General features: G+C 35.5%; 1 protein-coding gene across 1 annotated transcript in view; it reads right to left on the reverse strand.

Moving 5' to 3' along the window:
* Window positions 1-5013: 5013 nt before the first annotated feature.
* Window positions 5014-21293, reverse strand: part of LOC104903177 (uncharacterized) — a 45712-nt gene continuing 29432 nt past the window's right edge. The window contains exon 9 of the mRNA XM_019251609.3: window positions 5014-5389. Within this exon, the coding sequence (XP_019107154.2) occupies window positions 5369-5389 (21 nt within the window). The 3' untranslated portion in view covers window positions 5014-5368. The remainder of the gene's footprint in view (window positions 5390-21293) is intronic.

Here is a 21293-nt window from a genome sequence, read left to right on the forward strand (position 1 = left end):
CTAACAAAGAGATCTATATCGTGTTAAAATTTGAGCATATTTGCCCAGTGACGAAGTCGCAGCATTCAATACATCTGCGTCAAATTTCTGTCGCCCAGTTTGATACGACTATCTTGCGACGGTGCGTGACAGAGCGTGCCTAATTGGAGTTTGATGATTTTTGGCTCATTGGACTCGTAACATCTTGAAGTTTGTTGTGTCAAAATTCCATAGTGTTCTAACATGTATTGAGTTCTGTGCAGCGTTAAACGTCCAGCCGTGCTGCTGCTCCTCACCTCGCCTGTTACCATGCCCGACAATCAAGCCGCCGTGTTCGCTGCCCTTCAGGCTATGAACGCCAATGTCGACGCACTCATGGTCCAGATGGCTGCTCTAACCACGAGTTTCTCCTCCTTGGAACGTGCTATACTGATTCATTGTTTGAAGTGCCAAGGACTTGGTCATGACGAATATCAATGTCCCAACGAAGAATACGTGACTAAGGAAGATATATCTTGTTCGTCAACCAATTGATTGTCGACGAGAAGGTAAATTCGGATGGTTTGGTTACTATTGTTCCTTCGTCAAAAAAGTGCCCATCCAGCAGGAAACTTTGACTTGCTCCACTCCCCATGCTACATCCTTGGACGTTCAAAGTGACTTACCGATGGCTTCTTTGGTTTGTCCCACGCCAAAAGTTTGATCGTTGTTGGGCCATGTCCGCCTATTGCTACCCCATGTACGCCCAAGACTCCAAAGACTTGTTGGGTACCACCATATGGCGCTACTCGTACTGATTTTGGTTATCCTTCGGTTAGTCTTGGCCACGCATATCAAACAGTATCGTGTCTTCTACTGTTTGCCAGTCGTGCTCTAATTTTAATGGATCATGGTTTTCGCGCATGGATGATTGCTTGGCTACAACAAAACTTGTGGACAAGTTTTTTTCTAGAGGGGGAGTTTGATATGGAAATGGTAATAAATATATAGAATTCTAGTTCTGTTAGGATTCTATGTAAATTAGGAATTTAATTTCAGTTTTATTTTAATTAAGTGTTTAATTTGATAAAGGAATCCTATTATATTTAGGAGTCTAATTCCTTATCAGAGTCTAACTAGGAGTCTTATTTTGTTAATTATCTTAGAATAGGCGTGTGATATAGATAAATATAGGATAATTATTTATCTTGATCCTTAAGATAAAGATAAATAAGTTTATTTGTTTTACTAGTTCTAGTAGGTTTAGGAAACTTGTACTATATATATGGGTTTTCGGCCATCAATAATAATTAGAGATTGAGTTTGAGTTATTTCAAGTTTCAGGAGAGAATCCACCCTTGTTTTACAAGTGAATCCAAAACCCTAGTTGAACTGTGAGCTAAAATACACCTGAGTTCATCATATCTTGTTACTATTTAAATAAAAACTACAAAAAAATACAACCTTTCATAAATTAAATCCACTAAACTACCTAAATGAGCCTAGCTAAGTGAATTCTTCATTAAGAATCACATCACAAAAGCACCTTCTTCACCACCCTCACCGCAAAAGTTTCACCGTTACACCTACTTCTCTTAAAATGGGTGAAAATGTTACATGAACCTTCAAGGACTATGCACAACCATCTCCAGATAATGTACCCACTAAGGTATGGATGCCTACTATTGCTGCTATGAATTTCGAAATCAAGTCTCATGTTTTGAATATGGTTTAGAATAATCAATTTGTTGGGTTACCATCTCAAGACCCAAATCAGCACCTGCAACGGTTTTTACACTGTTGTGCTACTTATAAAGAAGTTGGTGTTACTGCCGGTAAGATGAAACATATTTTTTTTGGCTTTACTTTGCGAGACAAAGCTCTATTTTGGTATAATAAGCCACCTTCCACCTTCATCACTTAGGCAAAATTATCAAAGATCTTTCTCATCAAGTGGTATCCTTACCAAAAGACTGCAAATATGTGTCATGCGATAGTGACCTTCCCCCAGGATCCTAGCGATCAATTGTATGAAGCTTGGAAAAGATTCAAGGATCTACAACGCCTTTGTCCTCATCATGGATCAGACCAATGGTATTTATTTTCTACACTAGAATTGATGCAGATACACGACGGGTAGTTGATGGAGCCTCCGGTGGGTTTTTATGGATAAGGCCATTGATGAAGGATATGAACTTCTAAAGAAACTTGCCTCTAACAAAGCCTCCACCATTCGTTCTTCTTTGAAAAAAGGAGGCAAACATTAGGTTAAGGCATATTTTTTACTATACGGGAAACTAGCTGCTTTAAATCAGAAGATTGATTTTTTGAAGCTAGGTAATGATTTCGCCTCCCATATGAGTGTTAATTCGATGGCTAATGCTTCTAGTTACAATGCTCCCAATTATGATGGTTGTGGGATACTTGGGTACCACTCTCAAGAGTGCCCTGCTCTTCTATCTTCTAATGTAGGGGGCTACTGTGAGGCAATTAATGCTTTTCAGTCATAAACCAGAAGTCAGTTCAATCCCTATTCTAACACATATAACCCAGGGTTGAGAAATCATCCAAACCTCTCATATAGGAGCAATAATGTGTTAAATCCTCAACTTCAACAACCATATGTGCCCCAAAATCAATTTCAATAATATCAACCTCAACAACAAGCTCCTCCTCACTTTCAGAGAAATCAAGCTCCACAACAACCCTTTCCTCCTGCTGACCCAGCCGTGTCAGAGTTGAAAAACATGTTGTTTCAGATGCAAAAAGATTTTAATGCTTTTCAAGCAGATGTAAAAGCTCAGCTAGAAAATTTGGGTACACATAACAAGATGTTGAAGACTTAACTAGCTCAGTTAGCTAGTTCTTATGCTAGTAGGCCACTCGGTTCATTACCTTCATAATCATTGCAACCAAGAGATACTGTCAATGCCATCACTCTTAGGAGTGGAACGTAGTATGATGGTCCAGAGATGTCTAATGATGCTCAGGTTGAGCCAGAAAAGGATAAAGTTATCCTTGATAATTCCACCACTCCTAAAGAGGCTAGCAATGAAGAGCAGCATACAATAGCTGAAAATGTTCCATCTACCACCCCTATGATCAAGGTACCGTTCTCCAATCATCGATTGAAGAATAAGCTTGATCACCATTGGAGGCTTTGCTTTAATTTGTTTTGCCTCTTCTACAAGTGATCTTAGCTCCTTGAGTGGTGAAGAGGATGACTTGGAAGTATCTCTTACAGCTTGATAGTATCACCATTCACGAAACGGAACAGTTAGTACATGATATCAGCTAGTAGAGGTAACGAAATCTGAACTAAAACCCGTTCCCCCTTCTCTCAGATATGCTTTTCTACATGAATCTGAATATTATCCTGTGATTGTTGGTGTTTCACTGAATGATGGTCAAATGTCTCAAATTTTGTCTGTTATGAGAAAACATAAAAAGTCCATTGGATATAGTATTGATGATTTCAAAGGTATAAGCCCTGACTTTTGCATGCATAATATTTTCCTAGATCATGATCATCATCCTAGTATACAAGGTCAACGTCGTTTGAACCCCAATATGCAGGAAGTGGTCAATAAAGAGGTTATGAAGTTGCTTGATGCTGGAATCATCTATCCTATTTCTGAGTCTAAGTGGGTGAGTCCAGTTCAAGTGGCTCCTAAAAAGGGAGGTACTATTGTGGTCAAAAATAAGAAAAATGAATTAATTGGTATAAGAGTAGTAACTGGTTGGCATATGATTTTCAACCAAACAAGGAATTTACGATTTTCCATACACAACATATGTGAATACAGTCCTTCACCAAGTGCATTTCTCTACGTCACCAAATTCCTTAGAGACACGAATTTACCACATTATTTTCTACCATGACCTATTGCCATTAATTTTCCAACCAAACAAAGAATTTATTTGAAGAAAAAAGGTCAAAATAGACAACGTAATCTAGCAAACTTCGCGAACCATGTGATCTCCCAAAGACTTGCACACAAACCACCAAGCTACATCATTCGCTCTACATCCACATGTCACCAACTCATGCACGTTCTTCACGACCAGTCCCTCAATCCATCTCTGATTCTAATTGTTAAGATCGGCAAAATATTCAATCATGTATTTGCAAGCAATAAGAACGTGAAAATAACACAAGAAATAATAATAAGAATTACAGAAGAAGTTTTAACGTGAAAACCTGGGAAGTGGGAGAAAAACCACCAAACAACACACTAGGACTTTTAATAATAGGTATGACACGATGGCATACTAGGTTTCAAAGATCTCTCTGTTCTAACCTAAACTTGAATCACCTAGATTTGAGCCATAACCTATGTTCACTGTAACACTAACATCTTGGCTTGTTCTCCACTCCGCACCTATTAGGCTATTATTCCTTTTCCATGACTTATACATATATCCAACTAGAAATAATTAAATCTTACAGTAAATAAAATAATATTCCTAGATAGAATAGAATACAAGCCAAAAAAATATATCTAGTATCCAAAATGATTATCTGATGAAACTAGAAAAACTAATAGATGACATATCGTCATGAGTGCCATCTAAGTTGGACTTGTCGTGTAATTGTGTGGAATCCCTTTTGCTGCTAAACTCCAAATATCTTCATGTGCCATTCGACATAATCTAAATTTCCAATTTTTAGTTTTATAAAAATAAAAATTATATGATATAAGGGGTATAAAAATTTAAAAATAGTCATACTCGTACCAAATATCTCAATTTTCAAAACTGGCAACAGAGAAATAGAAACTAATTTTTCTAGTTTCATATTTTTGGTTATTGGTTTAAAAAAAAAAAAACTGAAAACAAAATAAATAACAAAGAAGGGGAAATTCTATCCTTACTCCTTTAGGAAACTAAGAATACAACTTGTTGTATACTTTCTCCTACGTCGATATATCTCTCATTGGTACTTCATCAATCCACTATTAAATATTACTCCATGCAAATACTTATAAACCAACATCCATAAGTACATACAATATCTCCAAATGCATCATCTTATTAACACATGTAATAGGCACAAAAAAATGACAATAGGCCAAATTATATTTCATCTTTTTACATTTACTTGCACCAAAGGGAGAAGTACGAGAACAAGGAGAAAATAGAGATATAGAAAAACAAAAAATAAGACCTTTTCAGTAAGAGAAAGATAGAGAAAACTCAATGCTAAAAATAGTAGTGTTACAAGTTATTTGAGTTTTTCATAATAGGAAAGTGTTACAAGCAAAAGTGTACACAAGAACCAATATTTCAGTCAATGGAACATGCCTTTGAAGAATTTGGAGCTAATTGTTAAAAGTTTTGTAGGCTTCGTGATCACTTGGGCTGCACATGATCAGTTGCGTATAGGAGCAGGATGGTGAGCATAAAGGCATTAAGTCTGAACAACAACATGCTGCAGGAGAAAGAAAAGAAGGATGTTATGATTTATTTAGAATTACTTCATATGTTAACTCTATTTCTTCATGATTACTTTTATAACAGTTTGCAATGCACAATCTTACCATTGATCTCCTAATTTTTGTGTTCATGAAATGCTGATATTTTAAATCTTAATCCTAGAATGAATGTAATAAAGATTCCACATTAAAGCGATTTGTCTTATATTGGTGAAATTTTGTGGTTAGAATTTAGTTTTGTTATAATACATTCTCTATACTACTATGCTCTTCATTTTATGTCGTTGATGTAGTAGTAGTAGTACAACATTAATTATTATATGGAAAAGGATACATGAAATTCTCTAGGGATATATATATATATATATATATATATATATATTATATATATATATATATATATATATATATATATATATATGAAAAAATGGAAATATTAAGTACTCTGTTTTTTTGTTCTTTTTGCTTGGAATCTTGACACTATTTACAATTAGAGAGAATCTTCAAAATTCGTTTCCACATGTATTAAAAAATATAATTATGTGGGGTCTTGTTTGATTTGTCTTAATGAGTACTTTATTCAATTGTTACAATTTTTACTAATATTTAATGGAAAATTGTAAACACATAATCCTGTCTCCCCACTTAAGGATCCGATTATGAAACATATCATGCTCTTAACTGGTCCGATCCAAAGACTGGACAGTCTGAAAAGCCATTCAAAGTCACTTCGAAACCTGTTAAAGTTCTATTTTAAAGCCTAATTAATTATTCATGATAATTAATTGTATTTTGAGCCCAACTCTTTGAAAAGCCAAATTAGTTTTTTTAAAAATAATTAATTAATTTATTTTAATATATAAATATTTTCAAAAGATATTTTTATAAGTTAAAATCAGAGTTTATCCCGTAAAATCAAATATCCGTAATTAAAGGATAAAAGAAATTTTTTACGACGCGTTTTGAAAAACATTGACATGAATCAGTATTTAGTAGAGGCCACCAATGGCTAATATAATTCTTGACTATAAATTGTACCCTCACCCCCGAACTCAATCTTTGGCTCATTTTGACCATCTATGGAGTCTAGAAGGGGAAATCTACATTGGAGAAGTCCCTAATTTGTCCGTACGATTTTCTAATATCCAATTAGGCTTATTATTCTTCCTTTAAAGAATTGTTGGTGACTTCAAAAAGTTTTTAATAATACAAAAATCTATACAGGGCGGTAGTTAAATCTAATGCGTGCACAGCCCGCATAGGCAAAATAAAAAAAAAAAAAACACGCCTACAAAGATATTTAAGGTCAAAGAAGTGCATTGACAAACATGCATAATTAAAATAGGAAGTAATAATTAAGTAAACATTAATGTTGGTTGTCTCGTGATACTTATATGAAATGTATTTTAATGCTTTTTTTTTTTTTTTGCTAAGCAAGTAATATATATTAATGAAATCAGCATTACAACCTACCACCAACAAGGATGAAGCGAACCAACTAGGTTAGACCCCTTCAACATCAAGTTAGTTCATAAGCTAACAATTTCCATACAACTTTACCACTCTACATCCCTCAATGTAAGCTGTTAAACCATATCTGATCTCTTCTAGACTTATTTTTTGGCATCACAGCTAGGATCCTAGCTCTAAAGACTCCTTTAACATTTATACACGTTCTCTGAATGCTAGGTACACATGCTTCCCAATATACTTTATTTCGAGCTTGCCAAATTAAGTAAACTAGAGCTGTAAGACTGGCTTGAATAAGGTCTTTTTGTAATATAGACAGAATGGATCCACTTTAACCAAACACTATCTTGTTTGGTTAACACAACCCATACATACTTTCCTAGACTTGTTGTATTCCATGAAACAATGTCTCTGAAACCTAAACCTCCTGCATTTTTATGAGCACACACTTTCTCCTAAGCTAGAGCTCCTGGTTTGCTACAATAAGCAGACCCACCTTACAAGGAAGCTCTATAGATTTTATTAATTTCTGTTAGCACTTTCTTTGGTAGGACAAATACTTGAGCCCAGTATGAATGTAGACTCATCAAAACTTAGTTAATTAGTAGAGTCCTAGCAGTATATGACATATTTCTACTACTCCATACTCTAATTCTGCTAGTCATCATGTCAATCAAACCTTCACACTGAGCTGTAGAAATACTCTTGGCACAAATAGGCACACCTAGGTATCTGAATGGCAATAAAGATCGCTGTGAGAATCCTGAAATTGCAACTATCCTTGTAACATATGCTTCTGGCATACCACAAGTTTATATAGCTGACTTGTTCACATTGGCCTTTAAACCTGAGGACTCAGAGAATAGCTTAAAAGCTCTCAACATCAAAACCACGGAGTTAATGTCCCCTTTGCAGCATAGTATGAAATCATCTACAAAACACATATGTGTTAATCTGATTTCCTTGCATCTATGATGGAACTTGAACTGCTCCAGCTCACTCATTTTCAGTAATATCCTTGAGAGACATTCCATGCATATTACAAATAATAATGGTGACATGGGATCACCCTGCTTCAGTCCTCTTGAAGACTTGAAAAAACCCTTCATTGAGCCATTAACCATGAGGGAGAATTTTGGTGTTGTGAGACACTTCATGACTAGCTCAATAAATGGTTGAGAGAAGTCCAAATATTGTATCATTTCCTTCAAAAACTCCCAATTTACTGTGTCATATGCCTTTTGCAAATCAATTTTCATAAGGCAACTAGGTTGTGCATGCTTCCTCCCATATTGTTTCATCATATCTTGTATAACCATGATGTTATGAGCAATGTACCTCCCATGTACAAATCCTCCTTGGTTTTCCATTATTAGATCAGGAAGTACCTGTCTAAGTCTTGCACATAACACTTTGTTACACACTTTTACATTGTATTACAACAGGAGATTGGCCTAAACTCAGTTACATTAGTATGACATTTTGTTTGAGGAATTAAAGTAATCACAATGTTATTTAACTCCCTTAACATCTTCCTACTATTAAGTACATTTATGACAGCATTTATCACATCATCTTTTATTAAATTTCATGCATCTCTATAAAAGTGTGAACCAAAGCCCTCTGGACCAGGGGCTTTATTACCAAGAATGGAAAATAAAGCATGTGTTACCTCATCAGGAGTGTAAGGTGCACAAAGTATGGCTCCGTGTTCAGCTGTGATCATAGGCCCCTCTTGTACTATTTATCGTATAGTTGCTCTTCTATCTGCATTATCTCCCCAACAGTTTCTCATAATATGCTAAATAAGCATTTGAAACAGCTTCATGTGTATCATGTCATGTCATGTGCTATGTTCATCATGAATACTGTAAACCTTGTTTTACAGTCTTCCTGCCTTTAGACTCTGATGAAAAAGATTTGTATTTTCATCCCCACCTTTTATCCATGCCATTTTAGCTTTATGTGCTAAAAACTCCAAATAGGCTTTATCTTTAGCTTGATACTCCTTCAATGCCTCCAATTCAGCTCCTGCAAGGTGCTCATCACTTGGTTGATTATGCATCCTTTGTTGTGCTGCAATCATGTTATGATAGGCTTGCAATTCAGCTTCTTGAATATCTGAATAGCCAAGCTTATTTAGCTCTTTTAAGGCCACCTTAACAACTTCCAGGTTTTGGACCACCTTATACATCTTGGTCCCTTGCACATTTTGATCCCAGGCTCTCCTTATTATATCTTCAAATTGCGGTGAAGATTTTCGCATCGTGAAATAATTAAATGGTTCATCCCTCTATTTTCTTCTTTATAAACAACTAGTACAGCAGGTGAGTGGTCAAACTCCCCCTCTTATTAGAAAGATACTTCTGCATCTGGAAATCTATCTAGCCATTTCTTATTAGCTAGAACTCTACCTAGCTTGGAAAATACTCTATGAGATCCCTCTTGTTTGTTGTTCTAAGTAATAAATGCCCTATACTTTTCACATCTTTCATACCACATACACTCATACAATCCCTGATATCCCTGAATTCTATTCCTCTTACTGTTGCTCCTATTCTTTCATCTGTGTTCATTACACAGTTGAACTCCCCACTCAAAGTCCAGGGTTCATTAATTTGAAATTGCATCAATTCTTGCCATAATTCTCTTCTCTGCCCTATGTCATTGATGGCATTTATAAATGTGCAATAGAAACCATGGTTACCCCTAGTAGGCTCTAAGTAACAATGTAAAAGTTGGCTAGACCCTTTTACAATTATTACATTAAAGCTAGCTGGCTTCCAAGCTAAGATGATTCTCCCATTTCTATGAAAGCTACTATTTGATGTGAAACACCACCAATTGAATATCTTATGATAAACAATACTAAGGCTAGGTGCCTTAACATTTATTTCTAAGAGAGCCACATTACCAGCAGTCATCTTATTCACATAATTCTTCACATCAAGCTGCTTTTATGGGTATTGAGGCCTCTTACATTCCAATACAATACCTTATCCATCATTTCTAGGAGGATCTCCTCCTCCTTCTTGTAATATCATGCCTATTGATTCATTTTTTCCAGTATCTTCATTCACCTCTACTACATTCAAAACAGTGAACACATTTTGAGTACTAGCTGGTGTGACAGCTGATGCTCGCACTTTGATAGGTTTCAAAGCTCTTTCAAAGCCTTAAGGATCAATTTCTTTCTTTCCAATCTGCCTCAAGGCTTCAGATGATGATTGTGCTACCTGATTGCCTTCTTTTGCTTCCTTAATACTTACAACCCGCTAGCTTCATTAACTACTGGTTGTACTTTTTTAGGTGCCCAAATCTTCTTCTGCTTCAATCTGTTATCCTTCATCTCATGTCCTACACCTTTACAATGTTGACATACAATAGGTTGCCACTCAAACACCAAGGGTACATTAGTCAACTGTCCATGTTCATTCCAAAATTGTACAGTTTCAGGAAATTTTTTATCAAATGGCATTTCCACTGAAATTCGAGCATACTAAAGTTTTTCTTTCTTCCTAGTAGCATCATCACATTTTATAGGATCTCCCAATTGTGATACTATCTTGTGCAGTGTCTTTTCACCCCAATACTTCAAGTGCACTTTCATTTGTACCCCATATTAGAACAGTTTTTAGATCCTCTTTCTCAAAATTAACTTCTGGAGTCCATGGTTTCATTATTAAAGGCTTGTTGTCAAAGAAAAAATGACCAGCTAGCACTTCATCTCTAGTGTTCATAGTTTGCTCACTATAAATATTCCTTTCTTCACCATTGTAATTTTATCAATCTTATGCTTTCTCCAGATTCAATTCAAGAATCCTTCCATCACATGGCTTGGCGGATATTCCCCCACAACATAGCATATCAATGATGAACTCCAATAATCAATTTCCTCATGAATTTCATCTAATTCAATACGCACAGGTTCATGTTCTGGATTAATCAAATTTTCCTTCCCAGGTATGATTAGCTGATCATTACCATGTTCCATTTCCATTTCAAACTCATCTACCATTCTTTGTTGCAAAATCGGGATAGAACATTTACCTGGATTTACTGTTCCATTGCCTGGAGATTTTATTGTTCCATTGCCTGAAGCTATCATTTCACGAGTACTTGCACTCTTATGAATGGATTGAAGCCATTCATTGAAGGTGTGCCTGATTTCATATTGCTGCTGTAACTCTTGAATTGAAGTTTTGGGAGTAAGAGGGTCTCCAATTTCTAGCCCAAAATCCAACGTATCTATCCCCAAAATTTCATCCATGGATCGAGTACGCAAAGCCTAAGATTCCGACGTAGGACCACGCAATTTCACTTGTCCTTTTTCTGAGCTACCGTGAGATTTTCCACCTTGTTTCCTGGCCATGGCGACGGTGCACGATAAGCTATCGTGCACCAAGCGCAAACTTGGGGGAGGGTTCACTCAAGTTTTTTTTTTACTAGGGCATTTTATGTATTTTAATGCTTACACATGCAAGTATGCAACTGTATGAGCTGCATATATCAAAACTCTTGTTATATTTACATAGGGAAGTGATACAGTATTGGTCCATGTTGAATACTCTTATCTGTTCTCATAAACTTTTTTAGTGGACTAAAAGTATATCTATAGATAAGATGAGTCATACTAAGTAAAATTAAATTTTAAGAATTAATGTAATGTTTTTGCCTAATAATAAATTAGTAATGATTATGAATTTTTTTTTTTTTTTAGCCAGAAAGAAAACTAGGGAGGAATCCAAGATTATGATTTTCTCTGGCTAAGTAAATAAGTATATATATATATATATATATATATATAATATATATAATATATATATAAATATATATATATATATAATAATAATAATAATAATAATAATAATAATAATAATAATAATAATAATAATAATAATAATAATAATAATAATATAAGTGAGAGAGAAAGTAGAAAGAGAGAAAAGAAATCTGAAAAAAGAACCCCAATTATTTCACCCCAAACCCTAGAAGCTCAATTGTTCATCTTTGCATAATTCCTTCCATTCAACTAAATTTTTTGTGTCTGGTTACCAAAACCTGGTCTGATAATAATCTTGTGAGCCTCTTATGTATGATTTTACAAAGTTTAATCATTCTCTGTAACTATGTAGTGTTTTATAGCCATTTCCCCTATTAATTAATTTGGTAGGTGATTATGAGCGTACTGCGAGTGGTAAAGTGAGATTTTCTTCCATAATTATCTTTGATGAGTGTGAATTTGTATGAATTATACTTGAAGGCGTGCGTTTTAGAACACTATCATTTTCTTTCAGAATTAAAATATTATTATTTCCAGGGTTTAAGTTCAAACTAGGCGCTTCTTTTAGGGGGCTTTGGTTCAGATCATTAAGGGTTCTGAGATGTGATACTTTATTTGGAGGTTCTTTTAATTTTGTTGTTGTGTGGTTATTCATTGTGGGTGGAGTGTATTGGTGGTGGAATTTACAGAGGCAAATTCTTTTAATTGTTATTTTACTTTTGGACATTATGAGCAAGCAAGCATTTATTGTGATAGAATGTATCACTTATAAGTATGTGGTTAGTAAGTGCAGGGTAGGTTTGATTTTTAACCCTAATTTCTATTTAAGACAACTTCTAGTTTTTTTTGTTCATCTCTCAGTTTTTTTTATTTGCTATCTCTTTTGTTTCATTGTTAGCATTCTCATTTTCTTGTGTGAGTCTTCTACCTCTATGAAGTCTGGTCAGTCTTTTAAGAAAGCATTGCTGTCTAGTAAGAATAATGAATGTTGTGTTTTCATCATCTCAAGATATTCCTATACCCTCTATTGTTTTCTCATTAATTCTCTAGTAATATTCAAGGTAGGAAGGGGTTTTCTAATGACCCTCCTTTCCTTCCTGAGTTTCCCCATTTTCAAGTGTTCGATGACATTTCTTAAGTCCAAAAGGATATTGAGGAATTATCAAAATCATGTGTGGTTGGAAAGATTTTGGGCTCTCTAGTAGACTTGCGAACTATTATTTCAAGAACCAAGGTACTAGAAGTTTGTCAAGGGTGATAGAGTACTTGGAGATATGAAATAAGTGGATTATGGTAAGGTTTCCTAATCCTAATGATTTTTATTTGGTGTAGAGAGAGAGCGCCTTGGCATGTCCAAGGTGAACTCTTTGTTATCCAACCTTAGAGGCTCGAGTTTGACTGATATTGTGAGGAGATAAAGTGGGTAAGTTTATGGGGTCACAACCCTCATTTTTCTACTAAATTATTGAATTATGAGTCAGTTACCAATTTATTTGCTGCCAATAATATTGGTTCTTTGGTGAAGCTTGATCAAAATTTGAACTTATCTGATCTGATCTAAACTTATTTTTTCTGATCATATCTGATCTGATTTGATTTGATTTACATGATCTTATATTTTATAAAATATATTATTACTATTATATTATGGGACAAGCTATATGCAACCCTAAGGGCTGTAGATAAGAAGCTAAAAATGAGAATAAGTTACATTAATTGATCATTTATTACATCGGTTGATGCAAAAATTTTCCATAAATTCACAACTTATTTCCATTTTAATTAGTGTATTTATGTCTTATATGCAACCCTAAGGGCTGCATATAGCATAACCCTTATATTATTACTTTATAATTCATTATTATGCAATACATTATAAGATCTTATATATAGTATTACTATTATTATCATTGTATTTCTATTACAACTTTTACACAACTTTTATTATTAATAATATTTATTATTATTATCATTATTATAAGAATAAAAACAATAATTATTTTCATAATAATAATTATTACTAAAAATAATTATATAACCCAAGTCATTTTATAAGAGCACTTATACAATGTTTCACACTTTCCCATAAAAAAATGTTTCACACTTGAGAAGTCGGCAGACTCAACTCTTTTTTTCATATAAAATAAAATAAGATATACAAACAACTATGACTTGCGCAAGAAATAAATAAATAGCATGCAACTTCAAATAGCTAGAGTGATTTGGAATTCGATAGGAAGAGGTATACCGAATCTAAATTTATAATTTGTATCTCGCACTTAGCTTATTTTGAAATGTAATTCGAACTTAGTAGTTCCATTGTCATAAATTTAAGCTATCATATTTTATATATTTCTTATTTTTGCGTCAATCTTATGTTCTTAACACGTGACTTTTGATTTTCTATTATTAATAACAACAAAATAACTTAAAATAATGATTACAATGACATTTATAATGATAACAACAAGATTAATAATAATTACCAATATTAATAATTAATAAGTACAACAACAACAATAATAATCCTTTTGAACAAATGTACTAGTTAATAATAATACTCCCTTTGTATTTTTTTTTATCTTTCTCACGTAAAATCTTGAAACTACTCACAATTAGAGAGAATCTTTTAGATTTTTCTCAATATATACGAAAAAATATAGTCATGTGGGGTCTTGTTTGATTCGTCTTAATGAGTACTTTATTAATATTCAATTATTATAATTTTTACTAATATGTAATGAAAGATATTTAATTGTAATAATGAGTTTTTAAATATAAGCATAATCTGATCTGATCCGATCAGATCTGATCTTATTTGATCTGAACTAATTTTTTCTGATCTGACCTGAACTGATCTGATTAGATCTGAAATAAGCAAAAATAAGGTGAACTGAACATAGCCTAAGTCTCAACTTTCTAAATGGAAGGCTAATTCTTTATCGCAAGCTGGAAGGGTTGTTTTGGTGCAAGCTAACTTGTCTTCTGAAATAAATTTTCAAATGCAAAGTCTTTTATTACCAACTTCTGTTCATAGCGAGTTAGATAAGAATATAAGAATTATAGAATTTTTTTTGGAATAAATATATGGAGACTCGTTGAGCGAATCTTATAGGATGAGATCATATTTGTACTCTGAAGAAGTTTGGGGTTTTAGGCTTTGGAAAGGATGGTTGAAATAATGCGACTCTTCAAATTAAGCTTCTTTAGAAAATCTCTATTCTATATGGGAAGAGAGGGGGGGACCCCAATATATAGAAATTCCATTTTGCCCTCACTATTGAAAATTACCAAAAAAAAAAAAGAAAAGAAAATGAAAACCAGGAAGCAACCAACTTCTGATTTTTTAAAAACCCAATAAACCTTAGAATCTACAATCAAAAAATCAAAATAATTTATAAAAATTTAAAATCCCTAAAATAGTGGGAGATAAGGAAGCAACCAACTTCTGATGTTTTTAAAACCCAATTAACCGTATAATTTACCATCAGATTATCAAAACATTAAAAAAAAAAAAATTAAAATCCCTTAAATAGTGGGAGAAACTCCCATGACTAACCATCAAATCTAATATCAATTTTCAACTTCCAAAAACAGTAAAATGCTCCAAAATTGTTGAAAGTTCTTCATATCCTCTTCTTCATTATGTGCAAACAAAAGACAACACTATCAATTCTCAATGGAAAAAATAATTCAAAAGGTAATTCTTTTCTAATTTACTTTGTTCTTCAAAAGGTATTATTTTTTTGCTCAACATCAAACTTATCTCTTGATTATTCTTTAATGTGACTACTGTTGATTTGTTTTTTAACCAAGTGACAAGTAAAACTAGATGGAGTGATTTTATAAATAAATATACATATGAAGTTATCAACATATGTAATAATAAGGATTATAAATTACTATATATTAGAATTAGGTTAATGTAAAAAATAATGATGTATGTTAATCCACCTTCACATTCGCATGTGAAAAATTTTGGACAAAGAAACTACATTCCTAAATTATATACATTATTACACCGTTGACTATGAATATGTTCTTCTTTAGGAAAATTTTGTAAATAATTTTTCTATAATAATACTAAAAGAAATTCGGCAATTAAATTAATTTTGATAGTGATCTTGCACGCATATTAGTCTCGTTGTTAATAATCCAGATAGTTTATGAGTTGATCTTGTTTCTAAAAAGTATTTGAGGGGTACCTCTTTTTTTATTATGTTCGTTCTAGTTATTGTTCTTGGCAATGGAAATATTAGTCTCGTTGCCTCTCATTTTTAGGCGAGGTCTTAGATGGATTGTTGGTGACGGTGATCGGGAGGCTCTGAACCACGGGCCCCATTGTTTCTCTAATTTACCGTCTTTTTTTTTAAACTTGATTCACAATCTCGCTCAATATGACCAATGGATCCACAAACATAGCAAAACGTCGGAAGATGTTCACAGAAATCCCTCCCTTATTGTTGCGAATATGTTGCATATGCTAGAGAGGTTTGGTCATATGAGCATAGCTTTAACTCTCGCGGATGTATCCCATACAATTCCATCAGAATCAACTTATATTACTTCTCTAAAACTCCTCGCAATTCATCTCACATCTTTGGTTGATTTCATGTCAAAAAGAAGGTTTAATGCTGTCAGGAAAATCACTTCGGATGGTTAAGACCACTTCGGATGATGAAAAAAAATCTAAAAAAGGGGGGATCGGTCAAGACCACTTCGGATGGTGTAATGCTGTCAAGGATATCACTCATCAAAATTAATGTTCTAGTCAAAAGTCTAAGGACGTGCATCAAGAACTTTCATCTTGTCACATAAATTAGAAAACGGGATCACAAATAAACCACTTCAGCCCTTTCACTCCCTGCGCCCTGTACTTAATTCTCGCCGCCTCCCATGACTAAGGACGGCAAAGATAACCCATCTCCCCCACTTCCTCCACCCTCCGGCCACCCCAATTACCACCCTGTGTTGTCCGTAAGTAATATCAAGAACGATATTCCATTAATTCTTGATAGAGAGAAAGTACATTATTCTAACTTGGATGAATTATTTGATATTCATTGTCATGAGTGTGATGTTTTGGACCATATTGATTCTACAAAGCCTCGCCCTTTTGATATCTCTTACGCCTTAGAATCGCTTACATTCGTAGTAAAAAAGTGGATTTTTTGGCACTATTTCACCAAATCTCCTCCAAACTATGTTGTCTCGTGGCTCTAAACTTGTGACAGATTAAAGTCCTTTCAAGACAATAAACACGCACGTGCTATTTATCTAGAAAATCAATTTAATGCTTTGCATCAATCTAATTTTGCTGACATCAATGCATATTAACAACAATTGAAAACAAGTCGGGATAACTTGCTAATGTTGATCAGGATTTGTCCGAACAAAAACCGGCTCTTCGTTTGGTTCTAGGTCGATCTAGTCAACACAGATTATGAAATTGTCGCCTTGATGATTCAACAAACCGAACCGCTGCCATCGTTTAAGACTGCTCGGTCTCGTCTCTTACTTCAAGAATCACGCAAAGCAAATAATACATCTTCAACTACCTCATCGTTTGTGGCTGAAACACACGAACCCAATACTCAAAACCACTCAAATTCCCGTGCACCACCTTCTCAACAATGAATAGGGGGCTCTGGTCGTGGACGTGGCAGCCACCGCCGTGGCGGAGATCTAGCTGAGGCGGGGGACGAGGCAACAACCATCGCTCCAATTATGCCCAGCGAACCAATCTAGCATTTCCTTTGTCCAGTGGGCAAGCCCGTCTCCTTAGGCTCAACAGTGGGCTCACTTCTTATCCTAACTGCAGCAAACAATGTAACTTGGCCTCCCTTCCAAATCAATACCCCACACAGCTTCAGCCCCAGCTAGTGAGCAGCTCCTGTATCAACTACCCAACCCACAAACACACCAAATCAAGCCCAGCATGCTTGTCCGATTGGTCTTGCCACTTTTGAGCCATCTATGACCCCCACAGAGCTCGGTAATGCCTTCTCTACCATGACCCTTTCGCATCTTGATGATGCATGGTACATGGATGTAGACACCACCTCACACATGACTCATAATTTAGGTAATCTCTTGCCCTTGTATACTTTAAGCACTAAAAATCATATTTTAGTTGGTAGTGCCAATCGCATTCTGATATCGGGTTATGGTTATACCTCTTGTCCCGATATGGAATAGATGTTGTTGGAGTGAACTGGTATCCTTCAGATGTGTATGCCGGTTTGATGTCTTGCAAGACAAAACACGTAAACTAACCTCAGGGGTTGATCCAAGGAACGCCCCTCCGATGCCTAAGTCAGCAAAGGATAATGACCGGTATATCTCAAGTAGAGTGTATTAGTATATGTTAATGTACCTTATGACTCATATCATGGGTATTTATAGGAGTCGACAATGTCCTAAGCAAGGTAGGACAATGCTCCCATTGATTGAATACAATTTTATCCTCTTTTGATACTTATCTTTAAGCCCACAGACGCATTGAGTAAGTACTAGATCAAACCCAGGCCCATTTAACAATGGTTCAAGTGGCGGACACCTTTAAGGTATTTCGATATGGCCGGTATGATGTAGATGCTGGTATGATTGACTCATTCTATGTTAATTTCTTTTGTACTTATGAGTCGACCATGACGGTCAATAACGGTCCGGTTGGATCGGTATGGAACTTAGACAACCCCCATACAACTATCCCACAAGTCGGTATGATTGGTACGGGCATATCCTACATAGTGAATATTAACCGTCATGGATGCAACGAAAATCACGTCTCCGTTTAAAGTCGTGATCAATTTCTGGGAATGCAGTTGGCTTGTGGAATACGAATCGTCGCCTTGGTTTGCGTGTGGAGGTGACTAGTGTGTTAGTATTTACCCACAGTTGTATCGCGCTAGGTAACATGTGGCATGATCATAGACATGAAGAAGAAGAGTCGTCTGATCCAGACCACAAATTCTTCTATAAATAGGGTTAGGGTAACCCCGTTTGCTCATTTTCAAACCACTCTCCATTTGCAAGCATAACTTCTCTCTGTGGACCCATATTTCCTTTTGTTCAGAGCTTCCTTGAATTTCAACCAAATTCTCTCTAAACAATCACAAATTCCTCGTAGCAAAATTTCGAGTCACACTCTGCCGTTATTTCCAGCTTTCATGCCGATTGATTTTGGTTCTTGTTCGTGTTCCTCTTTCTTCACTCTTTTCTTTCGAGTATTTTCCCAGAAATTCTCTCTTATCTTTCATAAAATTTCCTTCTAAATTATAGACATGTCTTCCGATTCTAATTCTCAAAACATATCTCGTAGCCCCCCGTCCCCCTCTTCCATGACTAGAGATGGCAATTGGTAGGATCTGCACAGGGTCCTCTAGGATCCAGATCCATTTTTTAGGCAAGGATCCATATCCTACCCGGATCCAGTAGGTAATAAGAATGAGGATCCAGATCCGTGTGGATCCTATGGATCCGGCTCCTAGATGGATCCAAAACGGATCCTTGCCTGTTGTCTTCAAACTAACCTAATTTTCACACTAATTAAAGATTTTAAATAATAAAGTCATCTAATATCAACCAAAAAATACATTTAAATTTTGAAAAATAACTATTGCAACTACTTACATCTATTCAATTATCTAATTGTAGATTAGTTATCAACCCAATTTTCAAATTTAATTATCCTGTAAATTCGCACAGAAATCACACAATAATTAGAATAATAATTTGAAATTCAAGCAAAAATCCGTTTTACATGTAATAACTAATACTTCCTCCGTTTCTAAATAAGTTCAACACTTCTTGTTTTCACGTTTGTCAATGTATTATTTTAACCATTAATATCTTCAATTATCAATAAGTAAAAATTATAAAAAGTTGATATTAAAAAAATTCACATTCAGACGAATCTAACAAGATCCTGCATGACTATGTTTTTCCTAAAATGTAAATTGCCAAAGCTAATTAAAATTTAAACTATGAATAGTAAACACTATGCAAATGTTGCACTTATTTAAAAACGGAGGAATTATTATAATATTATCAAAATATAATATTAAATTATAATAATATTATAAAAATGGGTAAACGGATCTGGATCTAGGTAATAATTTTGGACCCGATCCGTATCTGTTTTTTTTTTCAAGGAAGATCCAGATCCTACCCGGATCCACAAGGTCCAAAATTTGAGAATCCAGATCCGTCAAAAATGGATTTGGATCCGTGGATCTGGGTAGGGTCCGTTACCCACTTCCATCTCTATCCATGACCGATAGTAACTTTGCAACTACCGGTTTGATAGCCCAGTAGTTTTCCCTAGATCGCCGATAGTAGATTTTTCTGAGAACATAGGGCTAAATCGAACAATAACTGTAGTACCTCCGAAAGAGTTCATGAGGAGCCAATATTAAGCGCTTCCTTGCTTATCGCTATTAGGGCCTTTAGGGAGGCTATAAGAGTGCGGGTATCTAGGCAATACGGTACCATGATTGGGCTGGCCGATCTTTCCCCTTTACTATTTCCCTCCATGGCTGGTACCTCTTTCAACCCCCTCCCCCCGATGAGCCCTCATCATCTAGGCCGATAGGACTGTTACAGGAGGGCACACTTAACATTTCATTTCCCATGGCGGAGCAAAAAGATGAGATGATGGAAAATGACGGCATGGAGGAAGACGACGCTTCCTACGTGGACTCGGCCGAAGTGGTAAGTGTCCTGAGGGACATGATGTCGGATGATGATTCGACGACATTGGAGGCCGATGAGGATGATAATCCTCCCGAGTTCATCTCGGAGGATGACGATGAGGCTTGAGACGATTTATATATGTCGCCATGCGAGAAGGGTAGTCCTTCCTATGTGCAAATCGATGCTAGTTAAAGGAAGATGTGCATAAAGCGTAATTTTTATAAGAGAGAGACTGAAGCATTCGCCTCCCCTGACGGGTATGAATTGATATTGCCGGCTGAGAGGGGTCGAGTCATAGGTTCCTTGATTGGACATGTTGCGATTTACGCCCACATGTTAGATTTCGGCCTTAGGTTTCCTTTAAACCCCTTTATGGTAACAATATTTATGGCCTGAAACATATGTTTTTCCCAACTTACACTGTTAGGGTAGCGAAACGTCATTGCCTACGCCTGGAACGTGTGTTATCAGAAGTTCCCTAAAACCCTAAACCTCTTATGAAGCATCACTGGATAAAGGAGGACGGCTATTCCAAAGGCAAAGGCATAGGTAAAAAAAATGGTCCAAGGCTAACAAGGAACTTGCGCAAGGTGGGTGGATGTCCATGTACACGAAGGGTAAGAAATTGACAGTGTATCCCAAACTCACCAGTTTGGAAAAATGGCGGTCCTATTTTTTCTAGGTGCGGGTGCATGTAGATTTTCCCCCGCGCCGGTATTGGACGAAGCCTCGCCCAAGAATGGAGAAAATCCCGAATCTGCGCATGACGCACCGGGAGCGAGATACTTTAAAATTTTTTGATGCTTCCACCAAGCCGACACCCAAAAATGGGACAAATCCCATCCCGGTGCCCTTAAACTGGCTTCCTCATGCTGACTACATTTGGGGCAATGCTGCTTTATCCGCTTTAGGCTTTTGTCAGGCTGAGACTCATGGTAGGTTTTAGGGGT

The sequence above is a fragment of the Beta vulgaris genome, chromosome 9 (assembly GCF_026745355.1).
Source record: "Beta vulgaris subsp. vulgaris cultivar EL10 chromosome 9, EL10.2, whole genome shotgun sequence".
In the NCBI taxonomy this organism is placed as follows: Eukaryota; Viridiplantae; Streptophyta; class Magnoliopsida; order Caryophyllales; family Amaranthaceae; genus Beta; species Beta vulgaris.